The 23,280-nt window shown below is 32.2% G+C and overlaps 1 protein-coding gene across 3 annotated transcripts in view; it reads left to right on the forward strand.

The window, feature by feature from the left end:
* Positions 1-23,280, forward strand: part of LOC138711697 (alpha-tocopherol transfer protein-like) — an 87,921-nt gene that overhangs the window by 57,203 nt on the left and 7,438 nt on the right. For all 3 annotated transcript variants that reach the window (XM_069842837.1, XM_069842835.1, XM_069842836.1), the window contains exons 3-5: positions 4,854-5,022; positions 14,311-14,560; positions 21,190-21,300. In XM_069842837.1, the coding sequence (XP_069698938.1) occupies positions 4,854-5,022; positions 14,311-14,560; positions 21,190-21,300 (530 nt within the window). The remainder of the gene's footprint in view (positions 1-4,853; positions 5,023-14,310; positions 14,561-21,189; positions 21,301-23,280) is intronic.

Here is a 23,280-nt window from a genome sequence, read left to right on the forward strand (position 1 = left end):
TGAACTATTTATTCCTGTTAAGTGAAGTATGTTCTAGTCTTTAAACCAGGTGCGACAGTGAGACAGAATACCAGAATCGCGAGAAGGCACACGCTCTGTGACTGTGGGACCTCATACAGGCAAGAAATGCCCGCTCTGAACAAACCTGGGTTAAGTTTGTGTCAACCATTAACAATTCTGCGGAACTAAATCAAGCCTTGAAATTAAAACCATCAAAATTCAATATGAGTTGCACAACAAATTTCCAAAAAGACGAACATCTGAACGAAAATGTCGAATGGCCTTAAGATTCCAGAATCTATACTATTGTCATAAGCGCCCATTTACTGTAGGGACATAATTGGTATGATTATAATTATTGGAATGATTAAAGGTTTGATTATAATTATTGGAATGATTGTAATTGGTATGGTTATACGAGTAATTGCAATGTTAATTGGTATTATTATAATTGGAATGACTATAATTGGAATGATTATAATTGGTAGGATTGTAATTGCTATCATTATAATTGCATTGATTATAATAGGAATGATTACTGGTTTCATTACAATTGGAATGATAATAATTGATATGATTGTAATTGGAATTATTATAATTAGAATCATTATTGGTATGATTATAATTGGAATGATTGTAATTCGTATGAATATAATTGGAATGATAATAATTGGTATGATTGTAATTGGTATGATTATAATTGGTATGATTGTAATTGGTATGATTATAATTGGTATGATTGTAATTGGTATGATTATAATTGGAATTATTATAATTAGAATGATTATTGGTATGATTATAATTGGAATGATTGTAATTCTTAGGAATATAATTGGAATGATAATAATTGGTATGATTGTAATTGGTATGATTGTAAATGGTATGATTATAATTGGAATTATTATAATTATAATGATTATTGGTATGATTATAATTGGAATGATTGTAATTATTAGGAATATAATTGGAATGATAATAATTGGTATGATTCTAATTGGTATGATTATAATTGGAATTATTATAATTAGAATGATTATTGGTATGATTATAATTGGAATGATTGTAATTCTTATGAATATAATTGGAATGATAATAATTGGTATGATTGTAATTCTTATGAATATAACTGGAATGATAATAATTAGTATGATTGTAATTGGTATGATTGTAATTGGTATAATTATAATTGTAATAATTATAAATATAATGATTATTGGTATGGTTATAATTGGAATGATTGTAATTCGTATGAATATAATTGAAATGATAATAATTGGTATGATTGTAATTGGTATGATTATAATGGGAATGATAATTGGTAGTATTTTAATTGGAATAATTATTGGTATGAGTATAATTGGAATGATAGTAATTGGTATGATTGTAATTGGTATGATTATAATGGGAATGATAATTGGTATTATTTTAATTGGAATAATTATTGGTATGAGTATAATTGGAATGATTATAATTGGAATGATTGTAATTCGTATGGATATAATTGGAATGATAATTGGTATGATTATAATTGGAATTATTATAATTAGAATGATTATTGGTATGATTATAATTGGAATGATTGTAATTCGTATGAATATAATTGGAATGATAATAATTGGTGTGAATGTAATTTGTATGATTATAATTGGAATTATTATAATTAGAATGATTATTGGTATGATAATAATTGTTATGATTGTAATTGGTATAATTATAATGGGAATGATTATAATTGGAATGATTATAATTGGTATGATTGTAATTGGTATGATTATAATTGGAATGATTATAATTGGTATGATTACAATTGGTATGATTATAATGGGAATGATTGTAATCGGTATGATTGTAATTGGTATGATTATAATTGGAATAATAATTAGTATTATTATTTTGAAATTATTATTGGTATGATTATAAATGGAATGATTATAATTGGTATGATTATAATTCGTGTGATTATAATTGGCATGATAATTTATATGACTATAATTGGAATGATCATAATTGGTATGATTGTAATTAATGTTTAGAGTGACATTATTAATACTGTATATCTAAAACGTTTTCCATCCTCATAACTCGTGCAGAATTGACCTAAAATGTATAGTTTGACTCAGGTATGTACTGGGGTCAATGACTAAAGGATCAGTACTTTCATCCTTCAACCGTCGCCACCTCTTGTTTCTTTTAACACTTGGCCATTGTGAAAACTGCGTCTAATGACACCGGTAATTCTATTTTTTCTATTCGTACCAATATCTGTTCAAATGTGTGTCTACATCAGCCGTGGCGAAAATGTAACTCACGAGCACCTTGTGGCTCGCAATGATAGCTATGCATGTCTCTTGCTCCCCCAACCCCCACCATCTCACTCACTGGAGTCAAACTCCGTTCCATTTGTATTCGTCTCTGACCTGCGAGTGGCGTATCTTCGCAATGTTTCTCTCGAAACCATGTACCTCTACATAAACGAAAGTTTCAACTAGGATCGGAGGACATTATACTACATGTTACTCATGAAACATCAAAGGTTGTGTTATTATTATTATTATTATTATTATTATTATTATTATTATTATTATTATTATTATTATCTCTGTACGTCGATCTTTTTTCAGCAGATGTACGGATAATGCGGTTAGATCTTCAATTTAAACTCACAGATTTACTATGTTACTAGCCGTACCCGTGCGCTCCGCTGCACCCGTTAGAAATAAATATAAAGTAATTACATAATTAAAATTGGACTTTTAATCCAGGGAACATTCGTGTTTCATAGGAGGATAAATCGTTTAATATGTTACTTAATTTAAATTGTATTTAAAATATTAAAATGCGATCATTTTGATCCAGAGCCCACTCATTTGGTTCTATGACAATTCCTTTAAAAGGTTTCTTAATAAGTTATTACCTATTATTTTTGGAAAAGCGAAAATTAACAGAAAAAGTTTGACTACAGATTTATTATTACATTATATTATATTATATTATATTATATTATATTATATTATTTTATATTATATTATATTATATTATATTATATTATATTATATTATATTATATTATATTATATTATGCAAAAAGTGTGTTGATAACGGATGTATTCGAATTAGAAAGTTTTTAATTTGTTGTGGGAGCTCTTGAATCTCAGGAGGAACAGCTTTTACAACAGCGCAACATAATCTGCTTGACTCATTACCCAATTTTTTTCACTGCATTTATTGCATATATATTTTATGTATTTTAACACGATTCAATTGAGCATATTTAAAATTTGAATTATAAAATAATGGATTGCTAAGCTAACGTACTATTACTGCATACTAAATCAATACACTCTCGTTGTTCGTTAATTCTCTGAGATAAAAATGAATATGTTCATAAACCTTATTTTAAGAAATACAGGAAATGAATATACAGAATCACTTATCAAGTTTTCTGTGCATAAGTTGTTATTTTAATCTGAACTGTCCTCAATTCACTCACAAGTTACTGTAATAACATTATAGCATTATGTCCATCCAGAGAAACTACACTTTGCAATGATGATATAATAATTAATTATACAAATCGGTTAATTTAGCTTCCGATATTACTTCATACAAACATAGAAACATTGTCTGTAGGTTATGTTTCATAGCTTTCGATTGTAGTGTCCAAGGCCCGTTATAGACGAAGTCATTTGTTTTTTATTTCAATACACCGCCTTAGATGGCAGTTATTTTAATTTTAAAAATCATTTATCTCATTAAATATTAGTCCTATCAAAATTTTTCAAAGAATAAAACTTATCGGAAATCATTTTTAAAGAAACTTTTGTTATGTAACAAATTTCACAAAAATCAATAATAAGCGAGATATTTCGATTTATTTAATTCAGTCCCCCTTATAACCCCCCATTTTTAATAATGTATTTTGAATGCCATATAGCGTAAAATCTAAGTTACAAGGCACTTAATTTATATTCCAATTTTCATTGAAATCCGTTCAGCCATTATCGCGTGAAAAGGTAACAAACATCCAGACAGACAGACAGACAGACAGACAGACATACAAACAAAAATTTCAAAAAAGTGATTTTCGGTTTCAGGATGGTTAATTATACATGTTAACACCAATTATTTTTGGAAAATAGAAAATTACCAGAAAAATTTTGGCTACAGATTTATTATTAGTATAAATGTTACAATGAAAGCTAGATGTAAGGACTTGACAAATGTTGAACTTTTCAAATCTTTGCCAAAAATAAATATCCGAAGCTTCGTTCTTTCGCTTGCTCTGTTCAATCCATGTCCCCTACAACTTACGTTTGTGAAAAATTATTTTCAACAGTGAAGATAGTATAAACCAAATTTAGATCACGACTGACAGACAAATACCTTCGTGATCAACTACGACTGGCAGTAAGTGACATATTTCCTGATTTTGAAACTCTGTCGCAGAGACATTCTGAAGACAGTTAATTTTAGGCTGTGATAATGTGTCCTATGTTTTCTTGTTCATTTCTTTCTTCGTTAGACGTACTAAACATTAGTTTGTAGTCTTGTACTGTATAAAATTATATTTAAGAGCTTGACGTAAGGAAAATGCAAATCCGTTAATAAGTCAGACAGTTGCTTCACTTCCCCTTCGGGTGTCCGCCTCCCTCCATAGGTGCTATGCATGTTGCAGGTTACACAGTGGCTCGGCGCACAATTACGTTTTCACCACAGCTGTTATAGATTCCTTGTGTGGTTTTCCAACACTTCCCGATGTACTGCCTTCCTTCTTTTTCACTGATGCACGAGCTAACACACTGTATCTAAATAACCAAATTATTAAGCCTGTAGTTTGTTTTGTTTCTTTACCAGGCAGTTTACACGAGGCCCGATTAGAACGCTGGTTGATACGCTGCAAGAACAGCATGGAGAGAACCAAGCAGTCCATAGACTTGTACTACACACTCAAGTCTCTGTCTCCGGATATGATGTGCGACTGGAATCCTAGAAGTAAATGGTATCAGAACGCCATCAAAACAATGTGAGTATGAACAATTTTGTAGTTAAATTTCTATGTTTAATTTTCATATGAATTATTTATTAAGATATTTTAAAATTCATATCATTGTATTCTTTTTAATTGTTCTTTTCTAGGATATTGTAATATCTATTTAATTTTTATGTCTCTCCCCAAAAGAAGCATGAGTTCCTTTCATCCACTTTCTCATATGGTTATGCGGATTTCTAACAGCTGACACCTACTTTTCAATGTATAAGAGTAGTTTATAATTCTCAAAATATTAAGGACAGGGTGATCCAAATTCTTCAACCCACGAAAATAAATTATGATAATTTTATAATAATCATGGTTACGATAATGATGGATGGTATACAGTTATACAAACAACATGAGGCTAAAGCGAGGCGGAAATTCACGAGGGCTTCATTTATTGGCACGAACCGAAAGCTGCCTTCCATAAGAATCATGAGTGATAAGAAGCTATTTAGTGTCTAGTTGTATAAAGGATTTTATGCTCGACCATGCCGAAATGTAGTAATTATACACCGGGTAGCAGTCCTTTAATGCATGTCATTAAGGTACACCTATTCAGTAAAGTTCAGGTTTTTTATTATTCTCGGATATGCAATCGAAAAACAACGAGGGAAACGTCACGCAGGCTGGAAATCCAATACTGTCGCAGAAGGTTATGTTCTGTTACTATAATAATTAGCGTTAATTGTAAATAAGATTCAAATAAATTCAATTTGTGCGAGATCGTGCGTATTTGCTTGTTTTCCGCACAGAACCAATACGCGGTAAGTGTGAAATACCACATTCAGTATTCCCAACGTAACACACATAACAATTTCCCTCTTCTTACCGCTTAAGCGCGACATTCATTTTACTGCTTTAGGCTTTTAACGTATTATTTTTAGAGACGTTTAACATAGTAATAATTATAAATTGGAAACTTACCACTGCAATTTCACCTAAATTGTAATGTTAATTATTGTGTTTAAATATTTGCAAAAATTAAGTAAAGTCTACTACTCCACGAAACTTATTGCATTCCTGATACAAGTAACATTAAGGAGGCCGTGAAAAAATCAACAAGATTCCAGATGCCGATGTTATTACTGCAATATGTTATATAAATAATATTGTTAAAATATTAAAATGAAAAATAAATCATTACATAACCTTACCGTTTGTTTTAAGTTCGCATTTATAGACTGAGGGAAAAAAAAAAGACAGACATATATCACGGCCTGCTGGAGTATAGAAAACACAGAAAACATTTTACAGCAACAAAGTTGAAGAAAGATATTTTGGTGTTCCGAAGTTGGCGTCATTAAACAGAAACCAACATGGAGATTTCATTGCAACTAATTAGAAATTCGTCTTTCAGGTATGTAATAAACGATCTTCGCACAAAATAATGTACGATACACGAGCGGTATGTTTGTTTTAATGTTCTCGGAAATTAAAAAAGCTCAACTACGTTTCGCTTTTTCAATCTTTTCCTCGACCATGAAAACGTCAACATACCGCTCTTGTAACGTATATTGCTATTGTCATCTCGTTTTTCAATGTCGAATTCAATTTCAAGGTTATATCAAGTTTAACGTTTATCTTACTCTCTAGATTATATCAAGGTCATCGACATTCGTTGCCCGGAAAAAATCAATACTTTCGCGTCTGCACACATCTCACAATTCACGAGATTGCACAAGGTCAGTTCCGCTCCCCAGTCAGATAAGAATAACATGAATACTTATAAATAATTTCCAGTTAGAAATATGGTCGAGCATAAAAAGTCGTATGAAACTTGCCTATAATGGTAATTAAGACGCTCGTATGAAAATTATGAAACTCGCTTGCGCTCGTTTCATAAACATCCTCGCGTCTTAATTACTACCATTATAGGCTTGTTGCATAATGTACTATTTTCTAGTACCTATCTATTCAATCTAATAATAATATTAATGTGATGACTTCAATATATTGCAAGCACGGACTGACCGGGAACTAACATTTATTCTGTTTCTGTAGCTATTGAATGTTAATTGATTGTTTTTCACAGACGACATAATTAGAACGGAGACATTTTAATTACAATATATATTGCTTTGGGATGAAATGATAAATAACTGTTCTTCAATTGTGTTTTAATATTTGTTAATTTTGTACCACCACCACCACCACCAATGCCACTACCGCTACTACTAATATTACTGCTACTACTAAGTAAAATAATACAGTTTTAATAATAATAACTAATAATAATTATTATTATTTTTATAATGAGATAATGAGATTATTATTATAATCTCATAATCTCATCGGGGTTATTAAATTGTTCTTATAAGTGTGAAATATAATTCTTAATTCCAGATAACGCTGAAATAAAATCTTACTTCCCAGCAAAGAATTTTGAACAGCTCATTACATAGAAAAGAATTATTTTCCTTCTATAGTCAGCTGAGTAACTGCCTGCTATATACGGAAGTATTGAATAAGGTTAACAATATTAAAGAGTAAATTTTACCTTTTCATCTTCCCCTGAAATAAAACTGATTCTTCCCACTAATCTCTCTGCACTGAATCCGAATTAGAAATACAGCGTATCGTATCGTCATTTCCTTTGGAATTCAAATTCCGTAGTTTCCTAAGACAATATCATTTTTCATATTTTCACACACGCAAATGAAATTCCACACACAATTCTCTATTTTAACCACCTACAGAAGTTATAAACAGACGCCCCTCATCAGGAATATGCTCCGTACTTAACCCTTTGAAGCGCAGTGGTTACAGTACATAACCACCTTTTAAATTTGAGTTTTCCGCCTACTTACAGTGTGATTTTTATTTCAAAACTACTGCGCTGGTTTCACTGATCCCTAGTAACTGTAGAAGAATTTTATTTTCCCTATATTTGTGTTGCTCCACTAAGATGGCCGATGTTATAGTGTATAGTTGGGGTGTGGAAGACTCGCTACCGTAATTTCCCATAACTATGGTCCAGGCACCCAAATATGGTCCAAAACGCATTATGTACTACTTAGTCCCCCAAGAGTTCGGTGTTTGCCATTTAAGGCGCCACTGTGATGGAATTATGTTCCCCATAGATGCTTCTATCTACCATTACACGTGGCAAGGATATGGATGCTTAACAAGGTCAGTGTGCATCGTTCTATTGAATGTGTGAAGACAGAAATCATTCAGTTTGTGTTTGTCTGTTTTATTTAGCTCTCCTCTGTAGAACTGGTGAGTTATATATATATGATTCTTTGCACAATTAAACCTGGCTATATAGTGTTTACTTTCACGTAATAATTACACTGGCAGAGGTTAAGGACTCTGCGTGAAAAATGTTTAACCTCAAGGCTACAAGTCAGTTCTCAACTATGTACCACGATTTTTCGTGGACCATAGTTGTATTTTATTTTGAAATATTTGTTTTAATGAAATGTGAACAATTTGATTATTTACTTCGCAAATACGGTATCTCAGTATATTCTAAAACACCATTTAACATTATAGTCCAGTAAATAAAGAAACAGGCTGTTCCAGCATCAATGGTACTAGCACGGATAATGGTCCGGTAAAACGAAAACTTCAGGGTAGAATGATCACAACCGTCCCTGTAAGTGACTATGAGAGCGATGAAATTGAATTGGATACAGATTATGATGTTTCCGGTGTACTCTCCATATTTACAGACAGTGAGTCAGATGTGGAAAAGAGGACGAAATCTGTTAAAATAATGCTAAAGGCACATAGTTATATGGTAGTTACTTATGAGGAAGAATTGTGGCCATGGAAAGTTTTGGAAGTGAAGAACAATGGAGCTGTTGTTTCATGTATAGTAAGAAGCGGCAATTACTGAGGGGAGGCAATATCCGCTATTAGTAACATCTGGGTGGCCACAAAATCAGTTGAACATTTGGAAGAAAATTGAAACAATTTGTAAGTTTTAACACCTTTTAATTATATCCATTGTTTGGCGTTGAAAATAATAGCGCAAGTGATAATGAAAAAAGTTTTTTTTTTTTTCTGGGAAGCAATGTTTTCTTAATTTCATAATGGGTTTTCTGATTCTCACCTCATAAAAAAAATTGAGAAACTTTAGGTGGCCCGGTATTTTTGCCGGTGAGTGTAGTTGTTCATTATTGCAGGAAAATGACTTTCAGATTTCACTTGTTTATTGTGTGTTTATGCAATGTGTACTAATAAAAATAATCCATGTAATTTTCATTTATTTTTAATATTTCTGTGCTAGATTATGTTTCTACCCTTAAATTAGAAACTCAATTTATTGATTTACGAATACTTACAGATCCAGTTACAGCCCATTCATGCTTTCAAGCATGAATATATGAGTGGACCATAGTTGGGCAACTCAGAATACAACTATGTACCAATGCTTATTATTTTTTCAACACTTGTAATTAAATAATTTCAAACGCATGTGTCAATATTTATTTAATGCACACTTACAAGAGTCCGAAGCAGCCAAAAGTTCACTTAATCTGGATGAATAGTACTGAATATACCAAGAAAAATGTGACAAATCTGGACCATAGTTAGGGGGAACTACGGTAAGTGTTTTTATTTCAGATGTATACTAAAATATCACAGCTACGTAAGCTTCTATTTAGTATTATTTGTCTTTCGGTCTTTTACAACATATTTCAGTAACAAGATTGTAATTTCTTCGACAAATGTGGCGTCAATATAGAATTAATGTGGTGGTTTCAAAACGTAACCACTTCGCAAACAGGGTAGTTATGCTTACCATATCCAACAAAATGTTCCATTTTTGAGTCAGCTTTTTCATCATGGCTATAAGGAAGAGATGGTTGGTGACAATCACAAAATGTTTTTGACAATTTTTTCACAAGTTTGGATATGATGATCTCTAAGGGAGCAAAATATCTATGCATGTGGTACAGTTAGATATGGGCGTATTGGTTTACCACACGACGAAAGAAGAGACCGCGACATGAAACGAGGTGAGAGTGATAGCCGTACGTCATATGCCGGAGAGTCCTGGCTCAAGTGGAAGGACAGAAGGTCCATTCTTTTCCTTTCTAATTACCACGCAACACATGTGAAGTGGCACTTTGCCTTAATGAAACCAGAAACTGTTTCCTTTTGTGTCATTCGCAATAAGTCTGAAGACATTGTGTTCTGCAGTATTGCATAGTGGTTTTACCATGAAACCACCCATTTTCTGTGTAAAAAATGGAAGTTTTTTTTAAATTTTTAAAATTTGAGGCACTTCTCTTAGACAAATAAAGGTTTAATTTTATTGCAAACACAATTTTTTATTTCCGTCCCAAATGCGTGCACCAAAGGGTTAAGTGGTCAGAAACCCATACATGTCGATACAGTAAAGAAATAATTTATCTCTTTATTCCAAAAAAAATATATGACCATACCTAAGAAGAAGTCTTTATGAAAGCCGATATTATGATGGCCGGCTGCAGAAGGTTCCATCTTATAGTCAAAACCTAATATTTCTGGTTATCTTCTTGTAAGATTTAGGTCTCTTGTAAGGTTGTAATATCTGATTGTGAATTTAAACGGGACTTTTCGGATAATTGAAATTCAAAAGATATTCTGCAGGCTTTTTGGTAATTCTTTGTTGTAGCTGGGTATGAATTGATGGAAATAGGAGGAAGAAAGGGGAATGATTTTGAATTTGAATTTTCTATTGCATCTTATCAATAATTTGAACCTGTGATATTCAGATAATGCGAAAATAAGTAACATGGGTGGGAACACACCAGATAACTAAATCCAACAAGGAAATGTAACACTCTTACTGGTTATGTGTTTTTTAGGGAAATGGGTTTGACATATTTCCCAACAAAATATTTTTGTCTACTTCTAGAAGAAAAGATACCGGTATCCTGATAACTAACAAAGACTTGGTTACATAGTATAACAAATAACACATTTTCCTCTTTACATTTTGTATCTAAGTAATCGTGTAGGACAGGGGTAGCCAACATATGTATGACACGCATGTTACCAGCTGGCACGCGGACTCGTTTTCGATGCAGAATATATAAAATATATACATCTTGATTACACAACTTTTAACACTGTATCACTTCGGAATATGTATAGTAAGACTTTCCTGTGTTAAATTCTAACGTACCTCGTTTATATGTTTCGACGTTTTATGGGTCATCTTCAGAACTGGTCGTTGTTGGTCTTGGCGCCACTTTTTCTGTTTCCTGTGAGAGTGTGTTCCTGTGTTATAGTGTAGAGTCAAAGAGTGTGTGTTTTGAAGTTGAGTTGTGTGTTGAGAATTTCGTTGGGGTGTGTTTTCATGTGTCTGTATATTTCATATTGTTCTAGTGTGTTTAGTTTCTGGATTTTTGGTCTGTGTCTGTGTTGATGTCTCAGTGGGTGTGGTTAGCATTTGTGATGTGTTCTGCATATGTGGAGGTGTTTTGTAATTTTGTTATGGCTGTGATGTGTTCTTTGTAACGTGTTTGAAACGATCTGCCTGTCTGTCCTATGTAGAAGTTGTTGCAGGTTTACATTTGAGTTTGTATACGCCTGTGTGGTTATATTTGTTTGTTTGTGTGTTGAGATGTTTTTGTAGAGTGTTATTTGTTCTGTATGCGATGTTGTAATTTAATTTTTTGAATGAGGTTGCAATTTTATGTGTGTTTTTGTTTTCGTATGTTAGTGTGATGTATTTTTTGAGTTCTTGTTTTTGTGTTGTATTCTTATGTTTTTTGTGATTATGTTTTGTCTTACGTATTATGTTGTCTATCGTGTTAGGGTTGTATCCGTTTTCATGTGCTATGTATTTGATTGTGTTTAGTTCTTCGTTGTAATCCTGTTGGTTCATTGATATGTTGAGTAGTCTGTGTACCATTGTTCGGAATGCAGCTTGTTTGTGTTGTGTGTAACGTGATGTTACATTTTAAGCATTGTTTTCACAATATACTCATGAAAATGGATTAAAAACAGGTACAGTATTATCTTCGCGGAGGTAAATTTCAAATTGTGTAGTGCATTTTTAATAATGAATAATAGGTAAACGGATAGTGACATTATTTTTCACAGGTGAAATGTGGCAACGAATGCAATTTAAAACACCATAAATCACAGTATCATAAATGTTAAAATTCCAGTAGAGGAACAGAAGACATATATAATTTATAAATTCATTGTAAATAATTTTAATATTGGTTCACATTTACAGTGACTATTTTGCATGGCTATTCCAAATGATTTAGTGCCTTTTTGTATCCTTATTTTTAACCTTCCTCGTGCCTGCATGTACCGCCTCTAGTGATAATAATGTTAATATTAGGCTATCATTTCTAACTCTGACGATCATAACTTCAAAGCTTTACGTGGAAATAGCAATGGTGGTGGAATTGGTGGTTATGAGGGTGGTATAATGAAAGCTGTACTGGAAGTTATTAGACAGAGCTGATACTAGTCATGGCTGTATTGCAGTATTGAGCATGATGGCGGTGAATTCAACAATGTGATTCCAAACAGTAACGATCATTGTGTTGACATGGTTATAGTGGTTACTGTGGTGGTATTGGTAATGTTGCAGGTGGTTAATGTGACGTCTATGGTGGTAAGGATGGCGATAGTGTATGTTTATGTTGGTGTTGATCTATATCAGGCCTGCAGAACTCGTAAGTAGGGGAAATATGACGTCAGCCTCACTCCTCTTCTATTGGGTGATCGACTTCCGCGTAGAGTAATTTACATACTCTGGCCGATCAGTGGCGGCATGTAATTTTCTAAAAAGGATTGTAATAAATGCATTGTTTTTATAATTCGTTATCTCGTTTCAAGGTTTATAATTATGCTAGATTTCCTGTCGGTAGTTTCTTTGAGATATCTTTGCACCTAACTTGTTTTAGATTTTCGAAAACTTTCCTCCTATCATCACCTACGGAAACAGAAATCTATAGAATTTAAGTAATGAACCTTGAGAGTCACTATTAATTTCAATTCAAAATGAACACAACGAGTGACGTCCTTAATTTAACAGTATAAAAATAAATAAATAAATAAATAAAAAATAAATAAATAAATAAATAAATAAATAAATAAATAAATAAATAATCAATATACAATTCGTAATAATGAACTTACCCGAAAGTTTGTGCATTCCATAATTCTTAATATGGACTTTGTTGAAATGTGGCTTAATATTGAATTGATGAGTGGAAATAAATTGGATGGGACACAGTAAACAAGCAATTCTTTCCTCTTCAACAAAATAATCATATTCCCATTTCCTTTGGAAGTAGTATTCCTTTACGGGTTTAGATTTTGCCATGTTCCTGTTCTCTTTAAACTGCAGTACGCGTATTATTTGTTTGTTTGTTTACTTATTTAATTACTTATTTATTTTCTGATTTACTTACTTAATTACTTATTTATTTACTTATTTATTTTCTGATTTACTTACTTAATTACTTATTTATTTACTTATTTATTTATTTACTTATTTACTTTATATTTATTTACTTACAATTTACATATTTATTCATCCATTCATTCATTCATTCATTCATTCATTCATTCATTCATTTGGCTCGAGAGCGTTACAATGTTGAATGACAGCATTGACAACCGGTCATATAGCTATCACTCACTTATCAACGTACAATTTATTTATCGTAATATTACTAGTAAAACCAATTAAGACCATTATTACAAGTTTGTAAAAGCAGGAATTAAAACTTTATTAATGCACGAAAAATCATAATAAATTCTTCAAATCAAGTAATTGGTTTGTTGCCTGCATGCACATTTCGGACTTATTTCATTTTAGTAGAATACAGAGCACGGAAAAACAAGTCGGGGACTGTACTTAACTTATTTTACACAAAAAGTGGATTTAATCGGCTTTACTAGTAATAGGACGATATATACATAGGGAGACCTTCATACATTATATGCACAAATACATTTTAAAATTTATTTTACATGTCTTTTAATTCATTCATTTCCCTCATTCATTTTTCTCCTACTTTCTAAAGGTATGTTCCTAAGGATTTTATTATCTGTTCATTTGTAATTCTTGATAGCGTATTGTATACCTGCCGCCGCGAGATGCAGCCGACCGTAACTAGAACGCCATGACCGCACTGGTAGAAAAGGTGGGTAGGGTAAGAAAGGGGAGGAAAGCAGTCGCTCTCAGGAGCTACAGTTCTGCAGGTCTGGTATATATGATATTTACTCCCGGAATTACTCCGTTATTGTTGACTATGATCATGGAGAAATAATTATCTAGTTATAAACATATAATTTCTGATGTTACAGGTGTTTCTTTCCAATGCCAGAACTAACGCCTGAAGGAGATCGAATTATTTTGGTGAAATATCTAACAAAGGATGCAATTAATTATGTGCCTGAAGATAATTATAAAATGGGTTTAATGACACTTGAAGTCAGAATGTGCGAGGAATACTGCTTCAGAGATATAGTGATATTTGATATGGATAATTATACACTTGGACATGCTTCTAAAATTACGTTTACTGCTGCGAAGATAGCTGAAGTCTGTCTGATGGTAAGACACTTTTTGTTCTCAACATTTAGACCTGCAATCTGTGCTCTACCATATTTCTCATGTTCGATTGTCAATTTATCACAATATTATTCATTATTTAATAATGAATAACGATTTGTTTATATTTCCATCTATAAGTTTCTATTCGGGTTCTTATCTTATGTACAGATGCCTCAAACTAGCAAGCTGTCTCGTTCGCGCAGGCGCATACAGCACTTCTCCCCTACCACTGTCCGCCTACTGCTGTGCACTGTGGACTAGAACGGTACAGCTCAGTTCTAATAACAGTTGAGAAGGCTGCATAGGGAGGGTACATCTTGAATACATCGTCAAGAGATCAACGTTTCAGATAATATGACTATACCTGGGTATCGGAGCCTAGGTGGGCCCCCTCCGTTAGCTCTACTACTTCCCCTCTCCAGGCAGCTTCCTAGTTTGAGGCATCTGTAAGAAGTGATCCATGTGACTTCTCTTTGTTAGCAAGTTAAAGAGTCTCTGGGAGTACTAGCACAACAGATCATATCATTCGAGTACATTATTACCAACCTAATTCGTGTCTCACAATGTTTTGCTAGACGTTTTGTAGATCAAATATTAGAGTATATACAATTGAACAGATTTTTAAATAGGGGGTTTCCAACTGTTAATATTGTAACTTTTACACAAAACAAGAATATAACTTCTATTCAAAACAACAATAATTACTTTCTATAATTGAATGTAAATACTTCCGTAAACAATGGGATTTCCACTCCACATAGCAACACAGTATTCGTTATTGCACTCCACAGACGACAATGACAATTTACTTGGTTTATTGTGAACAACAATGAACTGTTAAACTTAACTAACGTTAACAAAGCACTATTTACAAAACAGAGCTGTCAGTTCTCAGTTCACAGTTCTTCTAGCTCAGTCACTCAAGTTCACATTATCTCGAACCCCAGACTTTCAGAGACAGCCCAATGAACTTCGAACTCAGGTCCCCCAACTGCGGTCCACTGCACTCGAACTCCGGACTTCCGGCGACAGTCCACTGGCAAGGATGCTCACACAGCTGCGGACATACTCAAGTCGAACTCCGGTCTCGAAGCTGGCTTCACTGCTACACAAGACTAACTGGCTTGCTGTCCAAATCTGAACTCCTCTCGGAGGCTGGCTTCCTTTTATTTGCTAGGCAACGCTTCGCGGGCCTTCCGGACGTTTCCGTTACTGGACAATTCGTTTTCGAGAATAATCTGTGACGCTGCTTCTTCTCCCCCTTCCTCGAGCCGCAGTTGGCTTCCTTCCCCTTACGTCGCGCCCCTCTAGTTTGCGTGGCTGCAGCTTCCTTCGCCACGTCGCACCCTGCCCTCTGTGGGACGCGTGATCGAATCTCGACGGGGCTGTCACAATATGAAAGATTCACATGCATTCATATCTCACTATATATTTCATTCATATTTTGAAATTTTCCTTAAGAGGGATAGCGGAATTGTAACTGAAGTCACTTAGGGGATATGACTTCCAGACTCGTGTTGATTTCTGCAACTGATTTCTAAACATGGACCGTGATTTCGAGCTCAGAATTCTGTGAACTGACGAGACAACTTTCAAAAGTAATGGTCAGGTGAATCTCTACAATTCCGATTACTGGTCTCCGGTTAATCCACACTGGATACGTGAAGTGGATTACCAGCACGTGTGGAGCCTCAACACATGGTGTGGCCTCCTCGGACACCGAGTCATACGACCATACATTTTTGAGGAGAACTTTAATGATAGAACGCACGTTTACTCCGAATCATTTTGCACCAGTTCCTTCACGATATTTCCCTTGCACTTCGGTTAACGATTTAGCTTCAGCAGGGCAGCTGTCCGGATCAATTTTGACTTAGGAATCGGTAAGTTATTAGCCGGTTATTCCCCTACGGTGAATTGGACGAGGAGCAGTAGCCTGGCCTGCCCGATCTCCTGACTTCGCTCCAAATTTTTTCTTGTGGGGGAGAATCAAAGACATGTTCAACCAGGTGCATCTAACAACTAGAGAAGATATGAAACAAAGAATTAGAGAAGCCTCTATGTCTCTCAGCTGTGCTGAAGGTCTCCGTGCAATCACGGATGTTAGGAAGATATTAGAACATTGCTTTGTCCAGTGTGGCCGACATTTTGAACACTTACAATGAAGAGTGTAGTACATAAATAATTTACTTACTTACTGGCTTTTAAGGAACCCGGAGCTTCATTGCCGCCCTCAGATAAGCCCGCCATTGGTCCCTATCCTGAGCAAGATTAATCCATTCACTATCTTCATATCCCACCTCCATGAAATCCATTTTAATATTATCTTCCTATCTACATCTCGGCCTCCCTAAAGGTATTTTTCCCTCTGGCCTCCCAACTAACACTCTATATGCATTTATGGATTCGCCCATACGTGCTACATGCTCTGCCCATCTCAAACGTCTGAATTTAATCTTCCTAATTATGTCAGGTGAAGAATACAATACGTGCAGTTCTGTGTTGTGTAACTTTCTCCATTCTCCTGTAACTTCATCCCTCTAAGCCCTAAATATTTTCTTAAGCACCTTATTCTCAAACACCCTTAAGCTCTGTTCCTCTCAAAGTGAGAATCCAATTTCACAACCATACAGAACAACAGATGATATAACTGTTTTATAAATTCTAACTTTAATATTTTTTTGACAGCAGACTGGATGATAAAAGCTTCTCAACCGAATAATAACAGGCATTTCCCATTTTTATTCTGTGTTTAATTTCCTCCCGAGTAGCATTTATATTAGTACATAAACAACATACAACATTTCTCAGAAAATACTATTTTTGTTGCTTTGTAAGTAAACAATAAAAGTTAGAAAAAAATGTTTGAGTAAAAGTTGTTTCTTTTTAAAAGTAGTTTCCAATGGCACCTTCAATGACCCATGTTCTCATTTGAAATTTCAAAGTTGACCACAGGTACACCTACTTCCGGTTTGTTACGGGAAATGGTACTACCACGAAGAGATTATTTACATAGGTTTCGGTTATCAAATTATGTTTTTATGAACAACCAGTATCATATAGTTTTCGAGAAAAATGGCTGATACGGGTGGTCTGAAACACCAACATATATGTTTTAAGACTCATTCACATCCCATTTTATTATAGTTCACAGGGTTATGGTTAATTGTTATGGTCGATGCCAGTAAAGTGAACTACAGTATATATTGGAAAATATGAAATATTTTCCTTTGAGAACTGGGACTAATCATTGCAGTATATTTGGTTCCATGAGACATATAAGAGATTGAGTGTCATTTTTTTAATCAATTTGTTGCTATGGGTACACTTGTTACCATTGGATTAATCTATTATAATCAATATTTTATTTCTCATATTGCTTGTTATGTACTTTAAACCTATTTATTTACGTATTTATTGATCTATTTCTTTAGGTCTATCTATATATTTTTTCATCTATTTGCTATTATTATTATTATTATTATTATTATTATTATTATTATTATTATTATTATTATTATTATTATTATTTATGAACTGCACGCATTGTATTCTTCACCTGACATAATTAGGAACATTAAATCCAGACGTTTGAGATGGGCAGGGCATGTAGCACGTATGGGCGAATCCAGAAATGCATATAGAGTGTTAGTTGGGAGGCCGGAGGGAAAAAGATCTTTAGGGAGGCCGAGACGTAGATGGGAAGATAATTATTAAAATGGTTTTGAGGGAGGTGGGATATGATAATAGAGAATGGTTTAATCTTGCTCAGGATAGGGACCAATGGCGGGCTTATGTGAGGGCGGCAATGAACCTCCGGGTTCCTTAAAAGCCAGTAAGTAAGTAAGTAAGTAAGTAAGTAAGTAAGTAAGTAAGTAAGTAAGTAAGTAAGTATTATTTATCCCGTTTTATGTCACATAACGTCTTACGTACGCTAGATTATAATTTTTCTCCTATATATAGTACTGTTCACGTGTCATATAGCACTTCAGTATCATTGTTTTCTTAATTTAAAGGGAGCCAAACCTCAAATATGTAAGCGAATATGCAGATGGAATTTTTTCTGTATGAACTGAATAATTATTGAAGATGGTTCCTGAAATGGGCATTTGCAGTTTGAATACACAACAAATACAAAGAGCTTGATTTTAATTGCTATTGAGCCAACTGTCCGAAGACAGGGTCGAACCTCATAAGCAGGGAACGGATTTATATGGACTAAAAATATATGAAATATGTAAATATATATGTAGTTATTTTTACCAAAATATGGAATTAAATATGGATTTTTACCAAAATATGGAATTAAATATGGACTTAAAATTATAAAAAAATGACTATGTACGTTAAATATTGGTACATTTTAATCAAACTAAACAAAAAATATAATGGACGTACCTTATCTTCCAATGTAGTTTCAACAAAACACAATTTTTATTGTCTGTTACCATAACAATAGGTTACAAACATTTCTTTCAAGTGCTGAAAAGTGAATCTTCTTCTATTGTCTCTGAGGATAGATTTATACTGACTAAAAGAGCGTTCGACGTCACAAGAAGTAACTGGTACATAATTCAATTTCACAATGTCTGCTGGGGATAAGTCCAAGTTAATCTTCACTGTTGATTCACCACTCATCACAGCAACAACCTTTTGTAGTTCTTCATATCCAGGGTTTTTTGAAAGTACAGTGTCCACCTTAGCTCTTACTGCATCTGCAACTTTACCTCTACCACGATTCAGTTGTTCCACAGTACTATTTATAATTTCAAAACTTTCAGATAGTGAAAGGTGCCTATTTTGGAGACTTTTGAGCGTTTTTATGATGCATGAAAATGTATGCTGAATGTGAGCTAAGTCATTCTTCACACTTATGTCACAGGTAACTGTTTTCGCAGTATCAATTGAGACTGCATCTTCAGAGTCCAATGCAAGGAGAACATTGTTAATAGAGTCTATATGTTCGGCATAATATTCAACTGCTTCTAGCCATGTACCCCATCTAGTTAAAATTGGCTTTGGTGGCAATGGAATTTCAGGGTACATTTCTTTCAACACGTTAACTCTACTGGGAGCTTTGAGAAATACTTTTTTCACTGATGAAATCAACAAATCTACTTTAGGGAAATTGTCTCTGACCACTTCTGCCACACGATGAAATGCATGCGCCACACAAGTAAAATGAGTCAATTTAGGATATACAACAGATAATGCTTGTCCAGCTTTGACCATATAAGGGGCAGCATCGCTAATAAAGAATAACACATTATCGTACATAATACCCTTTGGCCACAGGATACCCATAGCTTCGTTGAACAGTTTAACTATAGTTTTGTTATTGCACTTTTCTAGAACATCACAATGTAAAAGAATTCGTTCAGAATATTGTTCACTTAACAAACCGATAACTACATTACCAACAAGTCTACCTTCTTTGTCGGGAGTCTCATCAATGGAAACCCAAATTGAACTATCTTTAATTTCATCTCTTATCTTCTGTATTGTCTCATCGTAGATGGATGGAGCATACGTCTTCCTAAGTGTTGACTCATCCGGGATTGTATGTTGAGTATATTTTTCAAGGAATTCCCTGAAGACCTTATTCTTTAGTTTGTAGAGAGGAATATCAGCAGAGATGAGAGAACGGCACAGGTCGATGTTAAACTCAGATCTTACATTCGATGTTGTTGGTTGTGTTAAAAACAATTGTCTCTGCTTGGAATTTAGTTGTTTGTTGGCCTGATGTTTACTAGTTGTAATGTGTTGTTGCACCAGGAACTTTTGTGTAGATGATACTGCACACTGACACAAATTACAAAATAATATTTTATTGTCAGTTGATAAACCATCTTCTTTAAATTCTGAAATGTAACTTGTTAGTTTTGATTTTAAATTGACTGAATGACGTACTTTTGGCATATTTACCGTCTTTATAGTATGATTTACAAAACTGAACCTATGTGTACTCTGACTGGCATTTAACTGTTGAGCTGCACAACTGAAGTCTGTTAAAAATTTTAAATTAAATTAATACAGTTTTGTAACTTACTTTCCCATTGTTGATAGGACTGCTAATTTTCAAATAACTCTGATGTTAAAGGGATTACTGAACATGTGTTTAAATCTCTATTGTTGAAATGTATTTTTAAAAGTTAATGGAATTTTGTTTTGTTTTATTGTTAAACCTAATATAATACGGACTGTTTTATATGAAATATGGAAAATATATGGAAATTAACGAAAATATGTACTAAACTCTAAAATATGGAAAAATATGGAAAATAAAAGTAGGATTTTTCAACCCTACACATTGTGAAACATAAAGATAATGCAAAATATAAATTATATTAGCTTTATAAGTAAATATGTATTTACATATAAATCCTTTCCCTGCTCATAAGTAACACCAATAAGGTATCACTCATGAGGCAACTAGGCTAGGAGATAATGGGGTAGGGTAGCCAGTTCCTTTACCAGTTAAATATTCCACTAATCAGATTTTAGGTTCTTTTCAGACACATATGGTCAAGTGAGTTGTGCTGTCTGAAAATAGACGTACATATCAGCCAGAACCTCAATCAGAGGTACTGATTTTAATAATATCTTCTTAAATTTTCTTTTATTTTCAGAAAGCGTTTAACACTCGATTGAAAGCACTTCACATCATTAACGCTCCTTCTTATGCTGAAGTCTTCATAGCGATAATTAAAGCTGTTTTCAGCTCCAAACTCACTTCAAGGGTACGTATTGTGTTGGATTCAAAATTGAGAAGTTATATTGGATTAATCAACATCAGCGAGGATTTTTGGCTCTGCCTGGTACGCATATAAATTCCTCAATTGTTAATCGTTGTCTTCAATCAGCGAAAAAAGTTTAAAAAATATTGTTGTATCGTATTTCTAGATGTATCTAAGGCCTTCGACTCCATCGGACATGAACGTATAAAAAGAGCCCTTAAGTATGCACGCATTCCACGGAGTCCATACAATTTAATTTCTTCTTCATTTTCAGGAAATACTATTCAAATTGAGATTCTCTGGTCTTTTGTTTGGTGCACGTGACACACTTTCTAAATTCATATGTAGGCCTTATGTTTAAAAACACTCTGTCTCCGATTTTTTAAATACAAAAAATTTTATTCGATTTTATTCATGATTCAATCCAAATATTATATTACCATTTACATAATAGCATTTAATGATTCTATTGGATTTGCAATTCTCTGGATCTTTTACTTAACAATTCCTGTATTTAATCATTTTTGTCTTTCAAATTATTCTGTAGTGATTTTATTTTGGATCTTTACGGTCACCCTCATTGAAGCCAGATCATTTTCTTAAAAAATAAAACCCTTATGTAAATAAATACATAAGTAAGTAGATAAATAAGTAATTAAATAAATAAATAAGTAAATAAGTAAGCAAGTAAATAAATAAATAAATAAATAAGTAAATAAATAAATAAGTAAGCAAGTAAATAAGTAAGTAAGTAAATAAATCAATAAGCAAATAAATAAATAAATAAATAAGTAATAAGTAAATAAATAAATAAGGAAATAAATAAATAAGTAAATAAGTACGTAAGTAAATAAATAACTAAGTAAATAAATAAATAAATAAATAAATAAATAAATAAGTACATATATAAATAATTAAATAAATAAACAAGTAAATAAATAAGTAAGCAAGTAAATAAATAAATAAGTAAATAAATAAGTAAATAAATAAATACCTAAGTAAGTAAATAAGTAAGTAAATAAATAAATAAGAAAATAAATAAATAAATAAGTAAATAAATAAATAAAAAGTAAGTAAATAAATAAGTAAGTAAGTAAATAAATGAATAAATAAATAAGTAAATAAATAAGTAAGGAAATAAGTACGTAAGTAAATAAATAAGTAAATATATAAGTAAGTAAATAAATAAATACATAAATAAATAAGTAAATATATAAGTAAGTAAATAAATAAATACATAAATAAGTAAATAAATAAATTTGTAAGTAAATAATTAAATAAATAAATACGTAAGTAAGTAAATAAATAATTAAATAAATAAGTAAGTAAATAAGTAAGCAAGTAATTAATTAATAAGTACATAAATAAGTAAGTAAGTAATAAGTAAGTAAATAAATAAATAAGTAAATAAATAAATAAGTAAATAAATAATTAAATAAATAAGTAACTAAGTAAATAAGTAAGTAAATAAGTAAGCAAGTAACTAAATAAATAAGTAAATAAATAAGTAAATAAGTAAGTAAATAAATAAATAAGTAAATAAACAAATAAATAAGTAAGTAAGTAAATAAATAATTAAATAAATAAGTAAGTAAATAAATAATTAAATAAATAAGTAAGTAAGTAAATAACTAAGTAAATAAATAAATAAGTAAATAAGTAAGTAAGTAAATAAATAAATAATTAAATAAGTAAGTAAGTAAGTAAATGAATAATTAAATAAATAAGTAAGTAAATAAGTAAGCAAGTAACTAAATAAATAAGTAAGTAAGTTGGTAAGTAAATAAGTAAGTAAATAAATAAATAAGTAAATAAATAAATAACTAAGTAAATAAATAAAATGTAACTAAGTAAATAAATAAGTAAGTAAATAAATAAATAAATAAATCAATAAATAAGTAAGGAAATAAGTAAATGAATATATAAATAAATAAGTAAATATATAAGTAAATAAATAAATGCATAAATAAATAAGTAAATATA

Source organism: Periplaneta americana, chromosome 13 (genome assembly GCF_040183065.1).
Source record: "Periplaneta americana isolate PAMFEO1 chromosome 13, P.americana_PAMFEO1_priV1, whole genome shotgun sequence".
NCBI classification, from domain to species: domain Eukaryota; kingdom Metazoa; phylum Arthropoda; class Insecta; order Blattodea; family Blattidae; genus Periplaneta; species Periplaneta americana.